Source organism: Dasypus novemcinctus, chromosome 4, assembly GCF_030445035.2.
Source record: "Dasypus novemcinctus isolate mDasNov1 chromosome 4, mDasNov1.1.hap2, whole genome shotgun sequence".
Taxonomy (NCBI): Eukaryota; Metazoa; Chordata; class Mammalia; order Cingulata; family Dasypodidae; genus Dasypus; species Dasypus novemcinctus.
In genome coordinates, this window is record NC_080676.1 from 53,386,697 (window position 1) to 53,414,354 (window position 27,658).

Here is a 27,658-nt window from a genome sequence, read left to right on the forward strand (position 1 = left end):
CTTAACTGATAGAGCTACCATATGGGTGTTCCTGGGTTTAAACCCAGGGCCTCCTGGCCTGTGTGGTGAGCTGGCCCACGCATGGCACTGCCGTGCACAAGGAATGCCATGCCATGCAGGGGTTTCCCCTGTGTCAGGGAGCCCCACGTGCAAGGAGCGCGCCCCACATTGAGCCGCCCCAAGCGAAAAAAGCGCAACCCACCCAGGAATGGCACCACACACGGAGAGCTGATGAAGCAAGATGATGCAACAAAAAGAGACACAGATTCCTGGTGCCACCGAGAATGCAAGCGGACACAGAAGAACACACAGTGAATAGACACAGCACAGGCGGGAGGGGGCAAAGAAGGGGAGAGAAATAAATAATAAATGTTTTAAAAATATATATATTCTTACTAAATTTTTTCCAAATTTGTGCTCCACATATGCTAGATAAATTAGATACTTAATGATTTCTTCATAAATGTTACCAGTTAGCTCCCAAAATTAGAATCAATAAAACTATTTATAAAGCCATTATCTAAAAATAAAGAACTTATATATTGTTTTGTTTTTGTTTGTGTGTGTGGTAACATTTATGTTGTTGTATGTATAATGGGATGGATGGACTTTAGAACAGAAAAACATGCTTTATTTTCTTAGCATAGTACTGAACAACTTAGATTCATAGTACATAACTCACTTAGAAATTACAAAATATTTTCCATTAATTATGAGCAATTCTAAAGATCTATAAGTAACAAAAGTCTTAGGTACATAAATAGGTAAATATATATTTAATTTTCCGTAAATTACTGTGGACTTAACAAATCCCACAGTTTTGCTTCCAATACTCCCCTAAGAGCATTTATTGTTTCTTTTTTTTTAAAGATTTATTTATTATTTTTCCCCACCCCTGCCCTGCTGTGTTTTTTTGGGTTTTTTTTTTTTTTGCTGTCTATGTCCATTTGCTGTGTGATCCTCTGTATCTGTTTCTCTTTTTTTGTTTTCTCTTCTCATCTTTCTCCTCTAGGATTCAGAGGGATTTGATCCTGGGGGGCTCTGATGTGGAAAGAGGTTTCCTGTCAATTGCACCACTTCAGTTCCTGGTCTCTGCTGTGCTTTGCTTTGACTCTCCTTTGTCTCTCTTTTGTTGCATCATCATCTTGCTGTATGACTCGCTTGTACAGGCACTGATCACCATACAGGCACTCACGTGGGCATTTTGCTCACCACGTGGGCACTTGTGTGGGCACTGGCTCACCGGGACGCAGGCATGCTTTCTCTTCTTCTTTTTCACCAGGATGTCCCAGGGATAGAACCTGGGTCATCCTATATGGTAGGTGGAAGCCTTATCACTTGAGACACTTCCACTTCCCTGTTGTTTCTTTTTACCTTTAAAAATCTTACTCTAAGTTTCCTTGTTTTTTTTTATTCTTTTTGTTGTTTATTCTTTTCTCTCATTTTAAATGTAAAATTTCTTTGTATAAATGGACCATATTTTTTTTATTTTCTTTGTCCACAATACAGCAAAAATACTAGAATAAATAGAACTTAGAGTCTTATACCTCAGTTTAGGTAGCAAAAAAATAGGGTTTTTATATCATTTTATATTGATTAGGTCTTGTTCTATTTATAACCAAAAACTAATGAAGAAGCCCTTTGGAAACTTTTCAAAGTTAATAGTAACTAACACTGAGCTTTTATTTACCATGGACCAGTTATTCTTTTAATCACTTCACTTACATTATCTCCTTTAATCCTCACAGCAACTCTATAAGGGTAGATACTATCATTGATCCCATTGCAGAGACGAAGAAACAGAGAGACACACATTTAGTGAAATAATAGGAAACAGGACTCTATTCCAGTCAGTCTGACTTTTTTTTTAAACAAATCAACTTTATTGGTACATATTAATAAAGCAGACAATTCATCCAAAATGTACAATCAATGGTATTTGTTATAAGAGTCAGACTTCTGATATTCTTTAAATATTTATTGCTAGAGTTTTTTTTAATAAAAATAAAAAAAAATATTTGTTGTACTTTGCTCTTTATAAATGTACCCACCAAAATAGGATAATTTTCACATATAATACCCAGCAAATTCAGGGGAATTTATTATAAGAATTTTAACAATATTTCCTGTCACTTTTTATAGTAACTTTTTATTCTTTCTTTAGGTTGAATGTCAAGTTTTATTACCCCTTGTGAAGTAATTCTAATATTTAAATTTTCTCCTACATATCTTTAGTTTTATTTACATATTGACATTTAGGTGAATAGGTTCTTCTGAATAAAACTATTCATATATAAAAGTAATGAAATGTAATAATAATAGGAAATCTCATTTTATCTAATTTAGTTTCCCTTTCTATTTGCCTTTTCTATAAGCTAAATTGTTTTTTAATTATTGCATATAAAGGTATGAAAATCATAATTGTACAGTTCAGGGATTTATCACAAAGCAAATACTCATGTAACCACTACGCTGGTCAAGAAATACAATATTTACCATTCCCAATCCCTTAACCTTCTCTCCTCCCCAGAGGTAACCACTATCCTGACTTCTAACATTATTAGTTAGTTTTGCCTGTTTTAGAAATTTATATACATAGTTTTTTTTTTAAAGATTTATTTATTTTATTTTATCCCCCACCCTGCCCCAGTTGTCTGTTCTATGTGTCTGTTTGCTGCGTGTTCTTCTTAGTCCGCTTCTGTTGTTGCCAGTGGCACAGGAATCTGTTTCTTTTTGTTGTGTCATCTTGTGTGCCAGCTCTCCGTGTGTGTGGCGCCATTCTGAGGCAGGCTGAACTTTGTTTTGTGCTGGGTGGCTCTCCTTATGGGGTGCACTCCTTGCGCATGTGGCACCCCTATGCGGGGACACCCCTGTGTGGCACAGCACTCCTTGCACGCATCAGCACTGCACGTGGGCCAGCTCCACACGGGTCAAGGAGGCCCGGGGTTTGAATCGGGGACCTCCCATGTGGTAGGTGGACGCCCTAACCACTGGGCCAAGTCCACTTCCTATATACATAGTTTTAAGCAGTAGGTATACTTTCGTGTCTAGCTTCTTTCATTCAATATTATATTTGCCGATTTCAACCATGTTGTGAATAACTAGTTCATTTCATTGCTGTATACTATTCCATTATATGAATATACCACAATTTCTCTATTTTATTATTGGGCATTTGGGTTGTTTGCAGTTTGGAGATATTATGACTCATTCTTCTATGAACATTCTGTGCACAAGTTCATACATTTCCATGTTTTTATAACTATGGGTATGCATATGTTCTGTTTTAATACATTATGCTTTACAAATTGGTTGTAACAAATGATATCCCCACTAGCACTGTATGAGATTTCCTGTAGCTTCATAGCCTTACCACCCTGGTGTCATCAGTCTTTATAGTTTTAGCCATTCTCATGTGTAATGATATCTCTGAGATTTTTATTTGCATTTTCTGAATGACAAATGATATTGACTCTTTTTATGTTTATCGGTCATTTGGATATGATCTTGTGAAATGCCTGTTCCAGTCAGCCTCTTGTCAATTTTTCTTGATTTGTAGGAGTTGTATATATACTCCGGATAAAACCTTTCATTGGTAAACTTTTATTTCCTCCTTTAAAATTTTACATAGGTGGAATGAATGGCTGAATTATGATATATACATTCCTGATCTTCCTCGTGCTGCTCGACTTTGCCTTTCCATTTGTTCTGTTAAAGGTCGAAAGGGTGCTAAAGAGGTAAAATATTTTAGTAGGAACAATTATATTTACCTCTAACAACTCCTAATTATACTGCTGATTAATTTTTTCTCATAAAATGGAAATTATTTTTTAAGACTTATAAAGCAAACATATTTTTACACTTTCAACAAATAAATGTATCATAGATAAAATACCTAGGAGAGCTTCAGGAGTTTATTTAAGATGAGAAAGTATGTCTTAAGTTGATATTAATACAGTTTTTTAAACATGCAAAGTGACTACATATAAATATATATTAAGTGACTACATGCAAATATGTTATGCTTACTTCGGTTCATATTATTTATAATTGAAGAAAATACATGTAATTTTAAATGGTTAAAAGAAAGGAAAGTACTTACATGTTGAAAACAAATGTGCCTTTTTGTAGATATCGTATTCATATTACTATAGAGATGGTTGTTAAATACTCCTTTCTGGAGGGGAAAAAAGTGTTTTGAAATGATTTTTATATTTAATCCACAGAGTGAGTGAGTATTTTTGTTTGTTTTTTAAGGAACACTGTCCACTGGCCTGGGGAAATATAAACCTGTTCGACTACACAGATACTCTGGTATCTGGAAAAATGGCTTTGAATCTTTGGCCAGTACCTCATGGATTAGAAGATTTGCTGAACCCTATTGGTGTTACTGGGTCAAATCCAAATAAAGTAAGCTTTGTATATTAAAACATATTTTATATTGTAAATTAGAACTCTTTTATGTAAACCACATACTATATATATAATTATGCTTCCATCTCTTAGGAAACTCCATGTTTAGAGCTGGAGTTTGACTGGTTCAGCAGTGTGGTAAAGTTTCCAGATATGTCAGTGATTGAAGAACATGCCAATTGGTCTATATCCCGAGAAGCAGGATTTAATTATTCCCATGCAGGACTGGTAAGGGAAATCACTGTTTTCTTACATATGAGTCATAATCAGTAGATTTGGGTATATATTCTTTGGATGGGAGAGGTTTCACGTATTTTAGATACACTGGCATACATACTAAGGACTCTAGGACAGTATTACAATATAATAAAATTCTCTATATGTTATATGGTTTACAGCTGCTCTGCTTCTCGTTAGTTTACTCAGAACTGTTGCCTGCCTTCCTTCATTTAACAAATATTTATTGAATGTCCATTATGTGTTAAGCACTGTAGGCACTAGTAACAAAGTTGTGAACTAAACAACCTGCATTGAGTCTATAGTCTAATGTGAAAATAGATATTAAACAGGTAAAAGCAGAATAAGATTAAAAATCATAGTAAGTGCCATGAAGGAAAAAACAATAGTATGTCAAGAGAGACTAACTGGTGGCTGATTGGGAAAGACTAATATATATATATTGGGGTTCAGGAAAACCTCTGAAATAGTAACCATGTAGTTGAGAACAAAGTATGTGTGTGTACACACACATTAATATAACTAATATATGTTATTAGTCAAATAAATACTGAAGAGTTGAGCTTAGAAGCAGGGGAAATACCAGGTCTTCACTATAGTAGTCCAGGTTCCCCAGAAAAGAGTATATATAAAAACGAGTTTAAATGAATGATCTGCTTGTCTCATCTTGGCCATAACTTTGGAACCACAGTGTAACTGGATTCAAGGACCTAAATTAACTCCTCCTTATTTATCAAGGGCAAAGGTGACAGTGCTAAGAAAAGATGATATATTTATTCTTTAGTGTATCTTCTCCCCAGTTTCCAAATATACCACTTTTTCTTTGGTCTGGGTGTAGGTCATAGATAGATCAGCCAACGAATTAATTGTGGGGCCAAAGGTCTGAAAATATTACTAATCCAATAATTGTAATAGCCACAGTGCTGTAGCAACCAGAGGCAGCCTAGCATACTACACTTAAGAACTTTATGAGTTTACAGTTGTTCCCAGTAAGGAGTTTACCAATCCCTTTTTGTAAATTGAATGATAATATCTTAGCTGCATATTTATTTTCAAAAGTATTTTGAAGATCAGGTGTAGCTCAGTGATGTTCCCTCTTCTTGTGTCTCTTGCTCTGTCAACTTGCCATGCCTACCCACCTTGCCAGCCCACTGTCTAGGAGTGTCTAGGAGGCAGTGAGATCCAAACCAGCGACCTCCAATGTGGTAGGCGGGAGCCCAGTCACCCAAGCCACATCCACTTCCCTGGAAATAATCATTATAAAACATATATCAAATCATGGTATTCATCCTTTAAATAGCTTTCACTAAAACTAAAATCAAAACCTTTTCCCATGCCTCCAAATTTTACACACCCTGAATACAGCTTCTTATCACTTTTATCCCTCACCTGCTAGGCTTCAGTCTCACTGGCCTTCTTCCTGTTCCTCTTTCACAGTAAGTTCATTCTCTCCTTGGGGCCCTTGCACTGTTTCCCCGTTCTGTGATAGTCTTTCCCATGATCTTAGTGTGGATACCCATTTCTTTCTCATCATTTGGACTACAAATCAACATTACCTTCTCAGAGACTATTTCCAAATACCCAATCTATAGTAGCCCCTCACCCTCAGTCATTTGCTGTCACATCAACTAGATTGCTTATATCAACTATCTGATGTTTTTACTTATTTATTTTCTTTCCCACTAGAATATAGGTTCTGTTAGTACTAGAATATAGGGTCTTTTACTATTCCGTGACCCTAACAGCATGAACTAGATAAGATATATAGTACATGTTTAATAAGCACTTGTGGAATAAATATGGGGCAGTAGTATTTCTTCATACTCTAGGATAATTTAACAGTGTATAAAACCAAGTAGCATTTGTGGCAGTCTGATTTCATTTTTAGCCATTAGAAATATGTGTTATCTATTCTAAGGGTTATATATTTAGTTTGCATTCTGAATTAATATGCATTCATAATGGTTTATTATGTATTTTACTTATATTTAAAGTGAATAAATACATTACTTGTGATTATATAAAAGTTATGGTGTTTTCTGTTTAGTTTCCTAATATTCAGGGTTCAATGTTTTAACCAGGTGTTTTTTCCCCTTTTTTCCCTCATTTATTTTTACTTTTTAAATTTGAAAGCCTTGCAGCAATTATAAGGATGTGTTTAGGCAATTCATGTGAAAGAGTTTAATTTTTTATCATTTTATTGTTTTGTATTCTCCTATTTCAGAAACAATAGCAGATTAGTTAATAGGATAATAAGAAAGGACCTTATCAGAAAGAGAAAGAAGTAACTTCACTGCTTTCCCCTAGTGTCCCAATCTGGTCTTCTTTATGACTATCCTTGGCAGATACTGTTCTATGATTGGTGGTAATGTTAACCAATACTGTAGTTGCTGGGTTTGTTCCACAAATGCTGTCTTAATTTGATTCTTTCATATCCCTAAAAATAAAGTCTTTCAGGAGAGTAAACTGTTTTACAAGATATTAATTAATGAGCAATGTAAAATTTATTGAAAATTAATTTGCTTTATTGTAGATCACTCATGAATCCAGGGGGGAAATATGGCAAAGAAATACCATAATAAAGATATTACTTTATTTTACAGAGTAACAGACTAGCTAGAGACAATGAATTAAGAGAAAATGACAAAGAACAGCTCCGAGCAATTTGTACACGAGATCCTTTATCTGAAATCACTGAGCAAGAAAAAGATTTTCTGTGGAGCCACAGGTAAGTATTAAGGTGGAGATTCTGTTTCTTTCTCCTGTTGTAAAAGATTGACTTTGTCATGTTTCTTCTATACCTACCTGATTAAGTAAAACATAATTTACATTATTTTTATTATAAACATTATCCTATTTTAAAACTATGGATATAGATCAATAATTCTAGAAAATTATGTTGCATTATTACTTACATTGCCAATTGAAGGCTTTTTTTTTTCCATTTCTAAATCCCTACTAAGACTTTTTTTTAAGGATTTGCTTTTTTTTTAATAAAATTCAAGATACAAAAAAAAAACTATAGTTTTAGATCAATTTAGTTGAGATTTAGTTAGTCTAGATATTACAATGTTTAGGAGTTTCCTTCCATTTTTCTTTTTTTCTTATACTTCTTCAAAGTAATAATGTAATCCTTATTTTTACTTCTAAGAAAATTAACCTGCTATTTGGTAAGTGTGCACTAATAAAGCTCTTGCCATGCATTTCTGCAGAAAGTTCATTAAAAACATAATTTTGTCCAGGGACCAGAAAGAGTGCTATAAAATATATTCATAGTTTTTCTGAGCTATGTATCCTCCATTTGGATTTTCATTTTGTCTTCCTTGCCATTATAGCTGGATCTAAGTATATATGTACATATATAGATCACTATAATGTTTAAAACTGATTTCTTTTGATATTTAAAGAAGGCTAGTAATGGTAAGAAATTTTACAAGTGTTTGGAACTTCTTAAAGATTGCATAATTGTAAGAGTTGGGCAACTAGGCTGATTAAATAACATACAAGAATGCTTTTTGTTTTGTTTTTATCTTTCCCATACAGACACTATTGTGTAACTATTCCTGAAATTCTACCCAAATTGCTTCTGTCAGTTAAATGGAATTCTAGAGATGAAGTAGCCCAGGTAAATGTGTACTTGAGATTATGGAATAACTGTTGTACAAAATTTGTAACTCATTCAAATTGTTTTCTCTCAGAAAAATCTTCCATCAACATACGAGATGAAATAAACTGTGTTTTAAATTAATAATGGGGGAAGCAGATGTGACTCAATAGATAGAGCATCCACCTACCATATAGGAGGTCCAAGGATTCAATACTCAGGGCCTCCTGGCTCGTGTGGCCCACGCACAGTACTGCTGCACATAAGGAATGCCCACCCACACAGGAATGCCCCTGCATAAGGGTGCCCCCCATGCAAGGAGTGGCCCCTGCGCAAGGAGAGCTACCCGTGCTAAACCGCAGCCCGCCCAGGAGTGGTGCCACCCACACACAGCTGACGCAGCAAGATGAAACAACAAAAAGAGACACAGATCCCCAGTGCTACCTGATGAGATTACAAGTGGACACAGAAGAACACACCGTGAATTGACACAGAAAGCAGACAACAGGGCGGGGGAGGGGGGGAAATAAAATAAAACTTTTTTAAAAAATTAATAATGGTAATATAGTGGAGAAAAATACCATTCACACTGCTTCCACAGATAAAATTATTTAGTACTGAAAATGTTAAGCACTGTATTCACAAAGATGTTTTTTTACCCAAATGAACTTTAAAATAAAAAGTTAAGGCAGTATTTTATAAGATTCATTTGCAACTATCTTTGCTTTTTAAACTTGGTATATTGTGTTTCTCATACACAGATGTACTGCTTGGTTAAAGATTGGCCACCAATCAAACCTGAACAAGCTATGGAGCTTCTGGACTGTAATTACCCAGATCCTATGGTTCGAGGTTTTGCTGTAAGATGCTTAGAAAAATATTTGACAGATGACAAACTTTCTCAGTATCTAATTCAGCTAGTACAGGTAAAATAATGTAAAAGAGAAAATAATATTTTGTTCTAATCCAGTGCTGCTTCCAAATCCACCGAGTTAACTGGTTTTATTCTTTGAAGAAAAAAGAGTTTTATAACAAGTAGTATCTACTTTCTTTCTGAAACATTTTCTTTCTTTAACTATAGCCATACAGAAATTGCCTCTGATTCATGTGGAGTTTTCTTGTTTTTGTTTTTTAAAATTGCTTAGGTCCTAAAATATGAACAATACTTGGATAACCTGCTTGTGAGGTTTTTACTCAAGAAAGCACTGACTAATCAAAGGATTGGACATTTTTTCTTTTGGCATTTAAAGTAAGTCAGATTATTTTCCTATTAAATTCTGTGGTTTATTACTTGCTTTTCTAGTATATATATAAATATGTATTTTTTATACTTATTTAGCTGCAAGAGTTGTTCCATATTGATAGTATATTATACCAGTGATAAGCTCTTCCTCAATTTTGTCATTAAAGTTAAATAAGCCATAAAAATTGAAAATTGAATTTTATACATGAATGAGAGCTGAAATATTTTAGAGATTTTTATTTTTTTAAAGCAATGTAAAATTTGATATGTCCACATCTGCAATTTCACTGTGTGTATGAATTAAAATATCCCAAAATAAAGGGAAAAAAATCTTACTTGGGATTTTGGGGGATTACCTTGGGATACAATAAAAATATGCTGTAGTCTCTTATAAATCTAGTACTCAAAAGTTTGAGGTCATAAACCATACATATTGTTTCTAAATTTAGAAAATAAAATTACAGCTAATATGATTTTTGAATGTATTAAAGTGAATTAAAAATGGAACCCAAAAGCTGGGTTCTAATAACTTAAATTTAGAGGCAGTATAGAAAAGTCAAATAAGCCAGAAGCATCAAATCAGACTCAATGAGCTCTTTGCTCCCACCTTCATTTTATTATAATTTTTGTGCTACATTTCCTTTTTTCATGCTTATGTCTTGGGATGAGATTAGTAGATGAAAAGTTGTTGAAATAAACCTAAAAACTAGTGTATATTAAATTTATATTTCCAGGAACTACCTGAAACTCTTGATTGTTTTGCTTCTAAATGTTTCAGATTATTTTGTTGTTAATATGACTGTAACACAAATTTCTATTTTAAAAATGTTTTTTATCTTCTTAAGAAAAGATTATCCGTATAGACATTAAAACCATTTTTTAACAAATTTTTAAAATCCTTCACTATTATTTTAGATCTGAGATGCACAATAAAACAGTTAGTCAGAGGTTTGGCCTGCTTTTGGAATCCTATTGTCGGGCATGTGGAATGTATTTGAAGCATCTGAATAGGCAAGTCGAGGCTATGGAAAAGCTCATTAACTTAACTGACATTCTCAAACAAGAGAAGAAAGATGAAACACAAAAGGTATGTGGCTCTAGTTTGTTTTTGAGACTCTGTTCATTGCAGTGGGGCAGGGACGTTTGGGAATCCAGTGTGTACAGATCGTGGTCCTTGGAATAAAGCAGATTAGGATTTGAATTCACATTCACTGTCTTTAAGCTATGTAATGTTAGACACATTATTTATGCTCTTGAGATTCATCTTCCTCATCTGTAAAATAGGAACAATACTTTTTTCATAGGGTTGTTGTAAGAATTAAATAACATGAGATATGTGAAATACCTATTGCAGATACTAGAACGTGGGCAGTACCCAATAAATGTTAGTATAACCCATTTCTTTCCCTTCCTTGCTCACTTATATAAACATAGTTTTTAAATGATTCTTTCCTTATCCTATGTCATTTATTGTCTCTTAGGAATGACCCTGAAAAGAAATGAAAAGAATTAGTTTTTATGTTTCTAAGTTTAGAATGGACTCACAGTCACACAGTGAATATATTACACTCTCTACAGCTGCAATCTAGCTAAGATCTGAAGCTTAGTATAACTGAGAAGTATGAAACACAACATAAATGGTTTTTCATGACCTTTTCCTACTCCCTGTCCTTCATTCAATTCAGTCTACCACATCTGCCTAGTAAAAAGTGAAATTTCAATTGCATAAGTATATGAACTAAACTTTATCAATATAAGTAGTATAAATTTGTCCAGGCTCCCTAATCGATGTTTTTTCTTACCTGTAGTGAAATGGGGTAGAGTAGGGGAGAGGGCAGGATCTCAGTGTATTAGTGAATCCCTAAAGGCAAGAGAATATAGATCAGTGGTACTGAATGGATTTTTCCATTATTATTAGTCACTGCTCAAAAAAAAAAAACACTTAAAGAGAAAGTTATTTTAGTAATCTAAATGTCATACAGTATGTAACTGAATTGGTTTTATTGGCATATTTAAGTTCAAATATAGGTTATAAGAAAATAATATTTTTCTTTTATTTTTATTTCTCTCCCCTTCCCCCCCCCCCCCCGCCCCCGCCCCAGTTGTCTGTTCTCTGTGTCCATTTGCTGCATGTTCTTTTTTTTGTCTGCTTCTGTTGTTGTCAGCGGCACGGGAATCTGCGTTTCTTTTTTTGTTGTGTCATCTTGTGCTGTGTCAACTCTCTGTGTGCGGCGCCATTTTTGGGCAAGCTGCACTTTCTTTCACACTGGGCGGCTCTCCTTACAGGGCACACTCCTTGCCTTTGGGACTTCCCTATGCAGGGGGCACCCCTGCGTGGCAGGGCACTCCTTGTGCGCATCAGCACGGCCCATGGCCCAGCTCCACACGGGTCAGGGAGGCCTGGGGTTTGAACTGCGGACCTCCCATGTGGTAGACGGACAGCCCAGTGGATAGGGCCAAGTCCACTTCCCAAGAAAATAATATATTGATGCTGAAATTAATGGGCAAGAGGGGATTAGACTGCCTGGAAAGAAGAAATTATTTTATATTTATAGTATAACTGAGCTAAGAAAAAACTTAAAATATTAGTTATATTTATAAATATAGGCATTTCTTCAAGCTGGAGTTTTCATATCACAAATTGGCTATGGCACAACATTAATTAGGAACATGAAATTGATTACTCAGATCACCATTGGCTTTACTGAGATAGGGAACTAAAATTGCAGGCATATAACAAAAAGTTTCTTTGAATGGTTTTGTGTTTTATCAGAGCAATGAGCTAACATTGGAGTTAATGGCGATAGAAAAAGAAATCCCTTTATATGAGTAAGAGCTTTCTAGTCAATGATAGATTTTCTAGCTATTTATTTATACTAGGAAAAATAACTTCATTTCTAAAATTCCAGAATGAAAACAAACTTACTGTGAATCTCTAGCTCCTAACTTCGTTTTACATTTTATATTTTTGATAGCTGGAGGTTTCTTAGAATGCCATTTATTGCATGACAGCTCAGCAGTCTGAGCTTTGATTTAAATTGATAAAAAGGGGTGTTTATTTAAAATACTAGAAACTAAGTATACTGTGAGGCTTGGAGTAACAAAGATTTATTTTATGCAAGTCCTTTTCCCACCAATTTCTTTTCACCTTGCTAGATCTTTTCCAACTAACAGAGATAGAGAATGTGTTCTTTGAAAAGCCTAAAAATAAGGTTATTAAACTAAGATAATATGATGTCTCCTTAGTTTTTCCCTAGAGCAAGGGTTGTAAATATTTTAAACTTTGTGGGCCATGCTGTCTGGTAACTACTTAATTCTGCTATTGTAGAACAAAAGCAGCCATAGGCAGTACATGAATAAGTGGGTGGCTGTATTCCAGTACAACCTGATTTACAAAAATTGGATGCTTACCTGCAGCCTGTAGCTGACCAACCCCTGCTTGTGAACCAAAACATTGCCTCTGTCAGCATGCAGCATTCTTGTCACAGGAACGTGTACGGTGCTGCATTCTGCCTCTCTCCCTGAGTTACACTGCTCTGTGTTTTAGCACCTTTATAATTTGAATGCAACTATTTCTGTATATGGATTCAAAAACCACACAATACTTAGGTATAAAGGAGACTTTATGGAATTAGTTTTGAACCTTAATTATGCTTATTTATCAGGTACAAATGAAGTTTCTAGTTGAGCAAATGAGGCGACCAGATTTTATGGATGCTCTTCAAGGCTTTCTTTCTCCTCTAAACCCTGCTCATCAGCTAGGAAATCTCAGGTAAGGTACTTCATTGAAATTGTTACTGAAGTATTTAAATGAGTACCCTTTCTGAATAAAATCTGAGAAAAGTCAAAGTGTCCCTTATAATTAGAATATTCATGTATATATGTTTCTCTCTCCCATTCTCTGACCCTGCAAAATAGGAATAGGAAAATTATCTTAAGTGCAGAATGGTATTTATTCAGACTTGAGTTTTTACTCATTAATAATAGATGTAAAATTTTCTATTGCCAGAATTTCTGGTATCATAGAAATCGAATGTTATAGCTGTAAAACTAATGATATGTACCTGTATTTGGTGAAAAATCATATGCCATTATATGAAAATTTTAAAAACTTAATATTTATTTTTTCTTTATATACCCTTAGAATTTAATGCATAAATGAAAGGTGGGGAAAAAGTTTTAAATTTTATATAATATCAAAAAGCAATATGGTGTTTATGTTATTTTAAAATAAATTTGAGGGGAATAAGGAATAACAAAGCTAAGGTGACTAGTAGAGTTTTAACTATGTTATAGGCTTGAAGAGTGCCGAATTATGTCCTCTGCAAAAAGGCCACTGTGGTTGAATTGGGAGAATCCAGACATCATGTCAGAGTTACTGTTTCAGAACAATGAGATCATCTTTAAAAACGGGGATGGTAAGGACAAGTATTATTGAACTTATGATGCATGAATTTAGCTATCTTTTTATACACAGGATATTTATGAACCATGAAGACTATCAGAAATCATTTAAGGAGTACACATGTGACAAATATATAATATTAAGCAGATATTTTAACTTTATAATGTGTATATGTAATTATTGAAATGAAAAGAAGCATTAGCTTTAGAATCAGAAAGCCTGATATCAGTTTCTGTCATTTGCTTAGTTATAAATATATGAATCCATTTATTCTATAAATATTTTAGGTACAAGTCCCTCGAGTTGTTGCAATTAAAAAAACAGGAGTCTTGCACTCTTGGAGCTTACAGTCTAGCAAGGTCAAGAGATATATTAAATAAATAATTGCAAATTTTAAAGTAAAACCATGGGTTGGGGTGATGTATGGGAATTCTGCATGTTATACATGATTGTTTTGTAAGCTCACAACTTCTCTAATAAAAAATTTTAAATTGAAAATTTTTTAATTACAACCATGTGACAAGAGACAAGTATAGTCCACTAAGGACCATATAAAAGAAGGTCCTGACTTACTTGGAGAATGAGCTATGGCAGGGAAAGGAGCATAGATGGTTTCCCTTGGAAAATGACATTTCAGGAGTCAATCCTGTTGATTTCAGTATTTTAATATAAACATAAGAAAAATAAGTACCTGAAATATTTTAATTTTTGTGAAGTACATGCTACGTTATTCTGCATTGTTATACAGATGTGTTCATGCAGGTACTTTAGAAATGAGTTTAAGACTCTGAATATTGCTTCCTAACATATTATTTTGAAGGGTAAATATAACTGTATTTTCTGATTGAAAACATGATGATGATACCCTAATTTGCATTTGTGGCATTGAGTAGTGATACATATTATTTGACTTACAGATTTACGGCAAGATATGCTAACACTTCAAATTATTCGCATTATGGAAAATATCTGGCAAAATCAAGGTCTTGATCTTCGGTAGGTAAATAATAGGGCAACATGTGTGTTGAAAGTTAAGTTATATTGAAGAAATAAACTGTTAGGAAATCCTTATTGGTTATAAAGGCATATATCTGTAAAGAAATGTATGCAGTAATAATTAAAAATAGTTGGTTACCCTCTAAGTACTCTCATTTGTCCTTCTCTTACTTGGATTAGAATGGCTAATGAGATCCAGTTAAATATGAAGAGCTACTTCTAATAAGCTTGTAAATACTATGCAGCTGCCTCTGGAATGTCACTATTAGGAGCAGAACAGGAGACACAAAAGGCCCCTGTTTACATTTAGTTTACAAGGTTTTCTTCATAATAATTTTCTAATTCTAAAACTTTATAACTCCTCTAATCTTGAATAAATTTTCCAACAAACTTTCTGAAATTGACAGATCTTAAGGATTTTACCTGTCTGTTGGTTTCTGCCCAAACTTCCACAATTATCAGTATTAAGTTTTCTATCACATTTCATCTTCTGCTAGTCATTATTTCTTCCAATAGTTTTTCCTTCTTTGTCTTGTCTCTTTGCTAATCCAGAGTTATTCAGGCAAAGACCATCCTCTCTCAAAGTATTTTGGTCTGTAAATGGGCATTAGATTCAACTCTAGCCATAGCAACAGGGTAGATTAGTTAGAAATAGCAAGTAATACCAGACAAGGACTTATTTGTATGCCTATTATATATTAAGAGTAGTGAGTATATAAAAATGTATTGATGACAAATAGTATCCTTGGCAAATAAGAACAACAGACAGTTCAAGCAAACTGCTAAGGCACAAATTCAGTCATTGACTTCAAATTCTCAATTCCTGGTTCTTTGCTTAATTAATCCCTGTTACTTTCCAAAAACAGTATTATATGATTCAAGTTTCCTTTTTTCGTATAATTTCCTGTGTTTTGGGAGATCCACATGCCATTATTACCACCACCACCACCCCAAGAAGGTAATAGAGTGTAAAAAGAGAAGGCAGAACTACAAAGCATATGGAAAAGAGTTTAACTACATTACCCTGGCAATTGTATTATTTAATGGTAAATTAGTGATTCCTGTGCAAAAAAAAGTGTCAAGAGTGAGATCATTGGAAATATTAGGGGTCTTTAATTCTCAGAATATTTTCTAAATGTCTTTTCTTTAATTTAAGTAAATTAAGTGAAATACATTTACTTAAGTATAATTTAACTTTAAATTAAAAATAAATTTAATGTAAGTAATATCACAGCATTATTTTCATTTATACTTGGCAGATGTTAGATTTATCAGGTTTATTTTAATTCTGCTTGGTTCTTTCATAATAAGCCTTGTTGGACTATTTGACTCTTTAAACTGAGTGTGTTCAACCGTATTTAAAATAATACCTTAAAATAAGAGAATGAGCCAGGTACAAACTTAAGAAATTCCTGTATTTACCAGGGCAAATAGAGGAAAAGATTCCATGAAAGAAATGGTCAAAGAGGGAGGTGTGCCAGAGTAAGTGATTCACAGAACCTAAAAAGAGGCAAGAAATTAGCAAAAAGATGAGCCTCCTCTTGACATAAAGGTGCAATGGACACAACCAATCCAGTGTCCACATAGAAGAGGTGGCATTGGATTGGGAAAAGTGGACATAATGGACAAAGGGTATGGGGAAAGGCAGGAAGAGATGAGAGGTGGAGGCGTCTTAGGGACATGGAGCTGCCCTGGATGGTGCTTCAGAGGTAATCACCGGACATTGTAAATCCTCACAGGGCCTACATGATGGAATAGAGGAGAGTATGGGCCATGATGTGAACCAATGTATATGAGGTGCAGAGGTGCCCAAAGATGTACTTACCAAATCCAATGGATGTGTCATGATGATGGGAACGAGTGTTGTTGGGGGGGGGGGGGAGAGGGGGGGGTGGGGGGGTGGGGTTGAATGGGACCTCACATATATATTTTTAATGTAATATTATTACAAATTCAATAAAAAATAAAAAAATTAAAAAAAAAAAAAAAAAAAAAGAAATTAGCAAAAAGAATTGTCTATATTATCCTTCAGAGCATAAGGACTATAAAAAAAAAACCTTGGAATTGATGATTCATGGTTAACTTTAAGAGTTTGATGCAGTAGAGTGGTAGGTGTGGAAGCTAGGCTACAAAAAATTGAGAAAATGAAAATAAGTGTAGACTATTACCAACTTAAATAAAGGAAAAATGTAAAGAATGGACTGTAGTTTATGAGAATAACAGAGTAGTTATGTACCAGTTGGGATGTTTGGTATTTTATTTCATTGTCTCTTCACCCTGACTACATGTCTTTTTAGTATTCTGTGTAATGAAATGGGAAGTACCCATAAAGTAATTCTGCTGTATACCAAAGGATAATGGTTGTATCAAGGACCAGCATTTGTGAGATTATTGAATTGTGAGCTGAACTAGCTGCTTTTTTTTCATGGAGCACCATTTTTATTGAATTAACTGATAAGCTATGGTTATTTGGCATATGTAGATATTTGATATTTGGCATCCTTTTTTTTTTTTTTAATGAACTGTGTGAGCCTGTATATTCCAGGGGAACTACTGACAGTATTTGTAGTCAATATAAAATATGATAAAATATGAGCTTTCGAGAGCAAAATAAAATTTTAAAAATCTTGAATCCACCCATATGAGCACAACAGCTTCCCCAAAGGTAAACACTTTTCTGATGAGATCAGTGGGATCAATTGTCAAGTTTGGAATATTGTCAAAGAGCTTATTAAAATATTCTGCCCTTTTCCAGCTATATATCTGTGCGAGGCCAGATTTCTTCATATACTTCAATTAAAAAACATCACATTAGATTGAATACAGACGCATATATGACACTACAGCTGGGTACTATTAAGCCAGAAATATGAAAACATGTGGAACAGTGCCTTTGTTTTGGAAAATATAGGTGTTTTTGTTTCAGAAAAGATGCTGCTTAAAGTAATGGTTATTTTTTAATGAATAAGTATTTAAATATTTTAATTTCTTTTCTCCATTTTAATTTCTAATACCAATAGATATAACTTACATAAACAAAAGGTGTTTGAGGTCTTCAACAATTTTTAAGAGTATAAAGAATCCTGAGAAAAAAAATTTAAGAACTGCTGCCCTTTATTAAACATCTTGAAATTCACTTAAATTTTAAAGCCATAAATGCTTATAAAATGCAAATTGTGGCAATGATTTTCTGATATACAATTAAATGCCTTCCCATTTGAAGGTTATAATAAATGATGGCAGATAATTTTGAAGATTCTTTAGGAATATGTTTGTCCCACTATATTAAAAGAAAATCAGGTTAAAGTCCTAAAGATCATGCATGACAAATTTACAAGTAGAATATACATGTATATTAAGATGTTTGCTATTTTTTAATTCCACCATTTAATTGTAAATGTCTTGCTTCTTTTTCAGGATGTTACCTTATGGATGTCTGTCAATTGGTGACTGTGTGGGACTGATTGAGGTAGTGAGAAATTCTCACACTATCATGCAAATTCAGTGCAAAGGTGGCCTAAAAGGTGCTTTGCAGTTCAACAGCCACACACTACATCAGTGGCTCAAAGACAAGAACAAAGGAGAAATGTAAGTTTATTATTCTACTCTTCTATGTTAATCTAACTTTTTGTTAGGTCTTTTAGTGTTTGTGTATATTTTTCTGAGTTAGACCAGAGAAAATAATTGTATTTACTTTGCAAAAAGGTATGTTCAATCTTTGAAATAGTTGAGTTATTGTATAAAAGAGCAAAATTGTTTATAATACATTAAAATCCTGCACATTCAACTTATATTCTAAATGTTCTTATTACTTTTACTCTTTAAAAAAAAAGTTGTGCATTCAAAATTTTACTTATAATTCATTAAGTGATAATGTTTAATTTTAAAGACTTGATAAGTGTTCACTATAAAAAGATTTATAATTTGGTCAGAGAGCATCTAGAGATTTCTTTAGAAACTCTTGAAAACTTCAAAATCTCCAAGTTCCACAGATCTTTGGACATAATTACTTCCTTCTAAAGTTAGTGATTGTTTTCATTTTTTTAATAGGAACTGCACCCATCTTTTTCCAGTTTGGCTTGAATCATTCTATATTTCCACACTGCTCATAAAGTGTTTGGTTCTTTGTAGATATGATGCAGCCATTGATTTGTTTACACGTTCATGTGCTGGATATTGTGTTGCCACCTTCATTTTGGGAATTGGAGATCGTCACAATAGTAACATCATGGTCAAAGATGATGGACAAGTAATAACTTTCTCTTTTTATAATGTTTTGGATTTTTGAACTAACTTTATTGACTTACAATATAGTATTTCTGCATGTGTCAAAACTATAATGTAATTTCTTATTTTTGAAAGCTGTTTCATATAGATTTTGGACACTTTTTGGATCATAAGAAGAAAAAATTTGGTTATAAAAGAGAACGTGTGCCGTTTGTTTTGACACAAGATTTCCTAATAGTGATTAGTAAAGGTGCCCAAGAATGCACAAAGACAAGAGAATTTGAGAGGTAAGCTCAAGAAATCAAAATCATAAAATAAAGAAATCTTCCTACTTTATCAAAAACAATTGATATTTTAAAATACTAGATGTTATATTACTGTTTTAGTATTAACTTAGTATTTTAATATTTTATTTTGTATTAATTATATTTTATTTATTTAATGCTGTAAAGGAAAATGGAAAGGGAAACCTATTTAATTTATTGAGTTAAGGCTTAAAAGGAACATGATCCTTAACTTCATAATACATTAAAAGTAATATACATTAATACTTACATAATACATTAGAAGTAACTCTGTAGATAATTGGGAGTCCTCCTCTCTATATTGGCAAATAACGTATAGGGCCTAAAACAACATTTTTAGTCATTTTGAGGAAAGTTAATCAACTTTATTTTATTTTATTTTTTAAGATTTATTTATTATTTATTTAATCCTCCCCTCCCCCCGCCCCGTTCTCTGTTCTCTATGTCTATTTGCTGCGTCTTGTTTCTTTGTCCGCTTCTGTTGTCGGCGGCGGCACGGGAAGTGTGGGCGGCGCCATTCCTGGGCAGGCTGTAGTTTCTTGCGCGTGGGGCTCCCCTACGCGAGGGACACCCCTGCGTGGCAGGGCACTCCTTGAACGCATCAGCCCTGAGCATGGGCCAGCTCCACACGGGTCAGCCAGCTCCACATGGGTCAAAGAGGCCCAGGGTTTGAACCGCGGACCTCCCATGTGGTAGACGGACGCCCTAACCACTGGGCCAAGTCTGTTTCCCAAGTTAGTCAACTTTAAATACCATGGTTATTCGTAATTATTCTTACCATCTTATGGTATGTCATAATTCTATCTTAGACCTTAAAGTACAAAACAACAAAAACAACAAAAAACCTTTTTACCAATTCTGCACAGGTTAACCCTCAGCTTTCCATTCTCTACCCTCATTCTTTGGAAATGAATAGAAATGGTGAAAGCACATCATAATGTTTGTTCTTAGCAGTACTAATATATGGGTATGACAGTGGTTGAATATTTTACTAGAAGGAAAGCTACAAAATATAACATGGGACTGAATAACAAAGTGAAACCTAATGTGAAATATGAATATAGGTAATATTGCATATATAAGACTGTTCTTACAAAATATAAATACAAATTAGAGAGATGGAAACAATAGCAGCTCTGTATAGCAGGGGAAGCATAGAGAGATTGAGAGGGGTGAGTTTTTTGTTTATTATTAGAAGGATGAAAATGCTCTAATAATGATTTAAGTGATAAATGCACAACTATGTGATTATACCAGATACCACTGATGGTACACTTTGGATGAATTTATGTTTTATTAATATGTATCAATAAAATTGATCTGTTTTTAAATATATATATATTATAAAATCTTGTTTTATCTACAATTCAGTCCTGACCCTAACCTAAACTCTACAGGATTTAGTATAGACCAGTTCATACATTTACTATTACTTACTAATACCCTAATTTACCAGGTATTTTTCTAGGTGCTGGTGATAAAGCAGTCAACAAAGTCCTTACCCTTGTAGAGTTTACATTCTAGTGGCACAGTTTTGGCAAGGGAGGAAGAAGAATGCTAATTTTTTAGCTTTGCCAAAAAAGACCTCTCTATAGATGTGACATTTGAGCAGAACCTGAAGGTATTAATGCCATTTGCTCCATACTGATGAAAATGTTCTTATTACTTATAGGTTTCAGGAGATGTGTTACAAGGCTTATCTAGCTATTCGGCAGCATGCCAATCTCTTCATTAATCTTTTCTCAATGATGCTTGGCTCTGGAATGCCAGAACTACAATCTTTTGATGATATTGCATACATTCGAAAGACCCTAGCCTTAGATAAAACTGAGCAAGAGGCTTTGGAATATTTCATGAAGCAAATGAATGATGCACATCATGGTGGCTGGACAACAAAAATGGATTGGATCTTCCACACAATTAAGCAGCATGCTTTGAACTGACATAATGATAACTGAGAAACTGACAATTTGGATTCTACACTGCACTGTTAACTGTCAGCAGGCAAAGACTGGTTGCACAGGAATTGCACAGTCCATGAACAGCATTAGAATTTACAACAAGAACAGAAATAAAATATTATATAATTTAAATAATGTAAATGCAAACAGGGTTTGATAGCACTAAACTAGTTCATTTCAAAATTAAGCTTTAGAATAATGCGCAATTTCATGTTATGCCTTAAGTCCAAAAAGGTAAACTTTGAAGATTGTTTGTATCCTTTTTTAAAAAAACAAAACAAAAAATCCCCGAAAATATATAGAAATGATGGAGAAGGAAAAAGAATGATGTTCTTTTTTTGTCTTGCAAATGTCTATGTTTTGAAATGTAGACACAACAAAGTCTGTTATTACGTTAGGTCCAAGTAAACTGGAGGTTGGTGTTAAATTACATAATATGGAAAAAGAATGAAAATTTCTTATTTTTTCATTCCTGTTTGATCTATAGTTTGAAGTGGATTTTTGACTCCTTGTTTAATGAAGAAAAATTCTTGGGATAGAAGGGACTCTTGAGATTTCACCAGAGAGTTTTCCTTTTTAATAAATCAAACCTTTTGATGATTTGAGGTCTTATCCACAGAATTTTAAAAGCAGTCACAAATGAGACCTGTTATAAGGTATTCCGTTTTGATTTTCTGGACAGTATTTACAAGGATTTGATTCTTATTTCCCAGGGAAATTCTGGGCTCCCACAAAAAAAAAAAAAAAAAAAAAAAAAAATCATCAGAAAAAAAGAATGAGCAGGAATAGTTCTTGCTCTAGAATTGTACAGTATTCACCTGAGGTTGATTTTTTTTTCTTCTTTTGCAATTGAACTGAATACTTTTTTCATGCATGTTTTCCAGAAAATAGAAGTGAGTATTAATGTTATTAAAAAGATTATTTTTTTTATAAAAAGCTATTTATATTATAGAAACTATCATTAATATATATTCTTTATTTACATGATCTGTCCCATAGTCGTGCATTATTTTGCACCCCAGATTTTTATTATTCATAGTAGCATGGTCAACTTTTCTTTTGGTCTGTCAGTGAGGCTCAGGCACTATTCCCACATACATCATTGACCAGTGTGTAACCACTTAAAAAAAAAAAGAGAATCAACTTCATACTTTTTTTTCTTTCTGTTTTTACAATAATCCCCTATTCTCTGTCCTCTTTTATAGTTGAGTGGCTCCATCGTATGAAATTAATTACCAAAATTAGCACTATTTTGATTATCTTCCTAATTGCTTAAGCTTCTCCTCGGTATGCTCATGAATACTTTATAATCAGAGAATAGAAACCAGAAACTTTTTACCTTTTTAAGCTATTTATCCATAATAAAAGTAGAACTTTAAACCATTTTAAGATCATGAGCACAGCATACATTTTTGAACATTTTAAAAAACATTAACCCAAGATGTGTGGGCTAATGCTAGTTATCACTCTAGAATCTCATATTTTACTCAGTATTTGAAATGAATGATTAATGTCATAGGAAATAGCTTTAGCAAATGTCCAGGTGCCACACCAAAAAAAAAGTGCAATAATTTACTGACAGTTTCCTAGATTAGGTGTATTATTGGAATACAACTCTATAAGGAGTACACAATATATACAGCAGTGAAACAGAATCACTTAAAAATCATTTATAAAATCAGTTACCTATAGTAGAAGTCTTGAATAGTGAACAAGGGACTCTAATGCAAATACTCTTAATATTTGGTTATTTAGAACCCTTAAAGGGCATAATTATTGGAGATTAGGTGCTTCACTAAAGCCTGTGTATATTATTGCTGTTGAGAAAAATAAATTGGAAGATTAGGAGAATTCATTTCTGTAAACTGTCTTGAAATAGTTCTGTGGAATTTAAACTTTGTTTTAAGCAGGAGACCAGATAGATTCTTTTGCAGATATAGAAGATTTCATAACTTAATAAAACTTCACAATTAGCATTTTGTGTCTTCTAGATATGTATAATTAATACTTACTAACATCCCAGTCTTTTCTATATCAGGGATTGATTGTAGGAAAACTCAGTGAAATGGTACAGATCTGAAACTTTGATGGTAGAAGCTGAAGATTTAACAGAGAACTGTGTTTTACCCGAGTGCCAAAAAAGCCTTGAGTCTCCTTGCACAAAATTTTTAAGATATTTGTATTTTTCACATCGGTCTAGATGGTTGGTTGGTGGTTGTTTTTGGCATTTTTTTCTGGGACCTCCTCCCCTGTTAAAACTCAAGCCATGTTGCTTCCTTTATTATTTACATTTATTTTTAAAAGTTATTATAACCAAATTAAGTCTGTTTGAAGAAATATAAACAAATTCTATAAAGAAAATAAGTAACCTAAAAGCAAAGTAAATTTTTAGCAAATACAAACAGTTTAAGCAGACAATCTTAAAAATAAGAAAGGAGGTACAGGCAGTGCTTGGAAAGACAAGGAACCAGAAATTGAACTGAATCCTTCAGGGGGTAACTAGGATCTCTTTCAAGGCAGTGAGAACATAGTCATTTCCAAGTACTTCATTATCAGAGGTCAGTTCCTATGACCGACCGTCCTTCGCATTGCATATGCTCTGACTATGGGCTCTAAAGTTTTATTGGATCACTTGAGAAATATTCCCTTCAATGATTATTTTGGAGAAAAAAAGAAAGGCAAGTTTAAAGAAAATAGAACTTAACTTTACACACATTCTAACAAGAAATAACTTTGAAAATCATGCTTTAACTTTTTACCATATTCACAGCGATAGAAAAACATTTATTTTGAGGATTTTTAGACTGCTGTTAATTTGAAATGTGTTATTCATACTGTGGAATTTTTTTAATGTTTTTAATTGGATTTTTTAAAGAAGAATGGAATTTGGTCTATTTTACGATAGAACCGAAGCTGCTTGTGGTTCTTAGTGTCCTCTGTAAATCTTAATGTCAAAGTAATCAACTTTGAGGCCCTTCTAATCTGCTTTATATTATAAGCCCATTAGGAAATGGGAACCTGGTAAATATATAATGAATTGTAAAATATTTTAATGTGTAACTTTTCAACTGTGAAACTATGACTATTGGTTTTTTGATGAAAACAGCTGCTGATAAAAAGTATTTTGTGTAAAGTGTAGTTTTTATTAATCAGGAAAATGACTTGATTAGAATGTATACAACCGCGTGAATTTTATTTTAATGATTGGTAATTTTCACATAGGTAACACACAGTCCATCTGTATTCATTTTTCCATCAAAACTTGAGTGATTTGGCTTTTTTTTTTTTAATTATCAGCAGCCCATCTTTTAAAGGCATCAGAAATTTCACTGCATATAAACTTGGATTTGTTTCTGAATGATTTTGTAAATCCATTTAATTCCTATTCTGACCAATAGCCCATGCTTGCCAACTCTTTGAATAAATTTAATTTCCAGCATTATTTTAAAGCCAGCATGTTAATTTTTTTCTGTATATTATCAATTCCTCTTATTTCTATATTAGTGCAAACTTCAGACATGGGCTGGACCCACTGTCAGAGTCCACCTTAAAAAATTATTTTGATGTCCGAGACATCATTAAAATATTTCAGTTTAAGGATTTCAGTTGATACGTTGTGGTGCTTAACTATTTAAAAACAACTTTCATACTTAAGACGTTTTTGAAAAGAGGGGAATGTGAAGGGAGGGGGCAGAACAGGGAGGAATTGCTTGAATGAATTACGTTCTTCATATCCATCCTGCTCAGGTGGGGTACTGTACAAAGAGAAGCATGAAAGTTTTGAGGGTATATTGTGCATACCATGAGTGAACTCATGCTTCATCAAGGATGGGATTGTGAGGACTGATCTATAAAATTCAGCTTTGACAGGATCCTCAGATGATTCTTGGTGGCAGAATAATACAGCTGGACTGTTTTTTAAAGTACAAACACAAAAACATTTTTATTTTTTAATTATTAATATTAAAATTGTAAATGTATCGTATGTGCCATAGCCTGGGAAGCCTTTTTTTCTTTTCTTTCCTCTTAAAAAATATTTTCACTCCTCGAAAAGATTATGTAATTTATCTCCAGATAACTATTTATGGTCCTGATAAAATCGAGTTGGTAGCTCTACCTCAGAAGATACTAGGTGATAAGGAGCCAGACAATAGTGAAAAAATATATGTCACAATTCAGTGCTTCAGACTCTGATATTATAGAAGTTTTGCAGAGCACTGTATTTTAGCTTTATAAAGTTAGAATTGGCAAATAGCACTGGAAACATTAAGAAAAAATTTTGACTAAAATCACTGCTCCAGCCATTTGGAAAAGGCTATAATGCCCGGAGGCTCATGGTCCTAGGTTCTTGCATATAGCATTTTAAATTAGTTTTGTTCTCTTTTCATTATTAATGCATTGGATGTGTGTATATTTGCACACATCTGTTTGGATATACACTATTTGCTAGTCCCTTGGTCAAGAAGTATCTTTTATAAGAGTTGTAAACATCAAGTTTCTAAAATTGAGAGATGTTTAGAATTTATTAGGAGTTTCCCAAGTTAGGATGTTAGTCTTTAAATAAATTTACTTCATTCAAGTGTTCCACTTGATTAAAGTTTTGCACTTCATTTTTATTACTACAGCGCCATTCCTTTTGCTTTGTTTTAGATATGTTCAATATTCCAGCCATGCTAATTAGCATAAACTGACAGATGTGAGCCGCAAGGAAGGTTTTTTTACTTTTTACATAATTACATTTAAGTTTTAGCGGAGAAAATTAAAGTCAGTGCATTTTACATTTAGTTTAATGAGACAACTGATTTTCTCTATCAATAGTACTCTCCATTCCTCATGTTGGTAACTACCACAAGTGTTTTTAATGTATTTTGTAAGCCAGTTAAAGTCTCTGACTCTATCTGCAAATTTATTTAATCTGTCACTACAATAATTTTGCGGTTATCCTAAGGGCCATGTATATTTTTAGGTAATTCTTATTTTTGTTAATCCTTCTGGGTTAACAAAGAGGCAGAAAACTTTGTATTTTCTCTTTGTATTTTCTTAAAATATCTTTAATAAGACTAAGCGCCTTAATTCTAGTATGGATTTCCAAATGTGATACTTACCTATTTCTGTCATAAAAGAAAAACACCCCTATCAGAATTTATGTTCCTAAAAGTGGTTGGAGAGCTTGATCTTCATCTAATTTCTAAAAATGTTTTTGGCCTTGGAACCTAAGTTTTAAGTGCAATTGATGGATTCAGTGCAAGTCAGTTCTTGGACTTAGAAGGTTTGGGTTGAATAAAATCTAAAAGGATACATCCTTTGGAACACAACATAAGCACTGTTAATATCTTGGAGAATGTGACACTACCAAAAGAAGACTACTAACACATCGAATGTTTAATCTGGAAGCTTCAAAGAAGAACTCTCACCACTCTTTTTAGCCCCATTAATTGTAGCAAATCTATTTCTCTATATTTTGTCATTCAATGAATTGAACTCCTGTGGTAAATACTACATTAGTTAGAAGAAAAATGTTTTTAAATGTTCTTTTAATGCTGGCCCAAGAAGTATTTGACACAGCAAGATGCATGTGTTATTGTGTTGAGAATACAGAATAATCAGTGTCACTGAATTTAGGACCTCTTCCCAGCCTTGCTGTTCCTAGCAAGAAGTTTGGCCTGTGACTGCACTTACTGTTTGTGCTCATCAGAAACTGTCAATGTCTGCCTTTCTTTAACTTTGCAGTCTGTAACATCATGCTGTTTATTAAAAAAGAAAGAAAGAAAGAAATTACTTTGACTTGTGTCCAAACAGTCCTTAGTGTACTATATATTTTCAAGCAAAAGAAGTGTTAAATCTATTTTGCCATTTATTCTGAATACTTAAAAGCAAACTTAATATTGCCATTAATCAAGATTTAGCTGGATTTGAGTTATCAATAATGACTAAGAACACTTGACTCAAAACTTGGAAATATTATTCCTTAAAAGATACTTTTTCTGCTCCAGTCCCATGATGAGTATTAGAGAAGTGTGTCCCTTTGTAAATATTAACTTCCTTTCAATGTAAAAGGTAAGACTACATACTCACCTTTTTTCAAGTCAGTTGAAGACCAGAACCCAAAAGTGAAGTTAGGCTAGAAGTAAACTGGTATTATCAGTTATTGCAAATATTGAGAAAGGTAAATCTGAGCATTTTTTTGATCAGTAGTGCTTCTGTACTAAGCACAATACTTAGTACTTCTGAGCACTTAAGCAAATCATTCCTTAAATTTTGTTTTTT

At 33.4% G+C, this 27,658-nt stretch overlaps 2 protein-coding genes across 6 annotated transcripts in view; one reads left to right on the top strand and one right to left on the bottom strand.

The window, feature by feature from the left end:
- The window catches only part of PIK3CA (phosphatidylinositol-4,5-bisphosphate 3-kinase catalytic subunit alpha), an 80,772-nt gene extending 53,603 nt beyond the window's left edge, over positions 1–27,169 (top strand). The window contains exons 8-22 of the mRNA XM_058295368.1: positions 3,632–3,737; positions 4,258–4,410; positions 4,507–4,641; positions 7,254–7,378; positions 8,194–8,275; positions 9,016–9,180; positions 9,400–9,503; positions 10,413–10,584; positions 13,163–13,269; positions 13,794–13,915; positions 14,820–14,898; positions 18,316–18,486; positions 19,030–19,147; positions 19,261–19,412; positions 21,103–27,169. Coding sequence (XP_058151351.1) covers positions 3,632–3,737; positions 4,258–4,410; positions 4,507–4,641; positions 7,254–7,378; positions 8,194–8,275; positions 9,016–9,180; positions 9,400–9,503; positions 10,413–10,584; positions 13,163–13,269; positions 13,794–13,915; positions 14,820–14,898; positions 18,316–18,486; positions 19,030–19,147; positions 19,261–19,412; positions 21,103–21,373 — 2,062 coding nt within the window. The 3' untranslated portion in view covers positions 21,374–27,169. The remainder of the gene's footprint in view (positions 1–3,631; positions 3,738–4,257; positions 4,411–4,506; positions 4,642–7,253; positions 7,379–8,193; positions 8,276–9,015; positions 9,181–9,399; positions 9,504–10,412; positions 10,585–13,162; positions 13,270–13,793; positions 13,916–14,819; positions 14,899–18,315; positions 18,487–19,029; positions 19,148–19,260; positions 19,413–21,102) is intronic.
- The window catches only part of KCNMB3 (potassium calcium-activated channel subfamily M regulatory beta subunit 3), a 49,043-nt gene that overhangs the window by 7,893 nt on the left and 13,492 nt on the right, over positions 1–27,658 (bottom strand). The window contains exons 5-6 of one of the 5 annotated variants that reach the window (XM_071214634.1): positions 11,300–11,358; positions 1,857–5,894 (exon numbers count right to left, since the gene is read on the bottom strand). The exons of 1 other annotated variant lie outside the window; for it this stretch is intronic. In XM_071214634.1, the coding sequence (XP_071070735.1) occupies positions 11,340–11,358 (19 nt within the window). In that variant the 3' untranslated portion in view covers positions 1,857–5,894; positions 11,300–11,339. Of the gene's footprint in view, positions 1–1,856; positions 5,895–11,299; positions 11,359–27,070; positions 27,136–27,658 lie in introns of those variants that run through there. 3 more of the 5 variants (XM_058295370.2, XM_004478980.3, XM_004478979.4) reach the window with 3 other exon arrangements.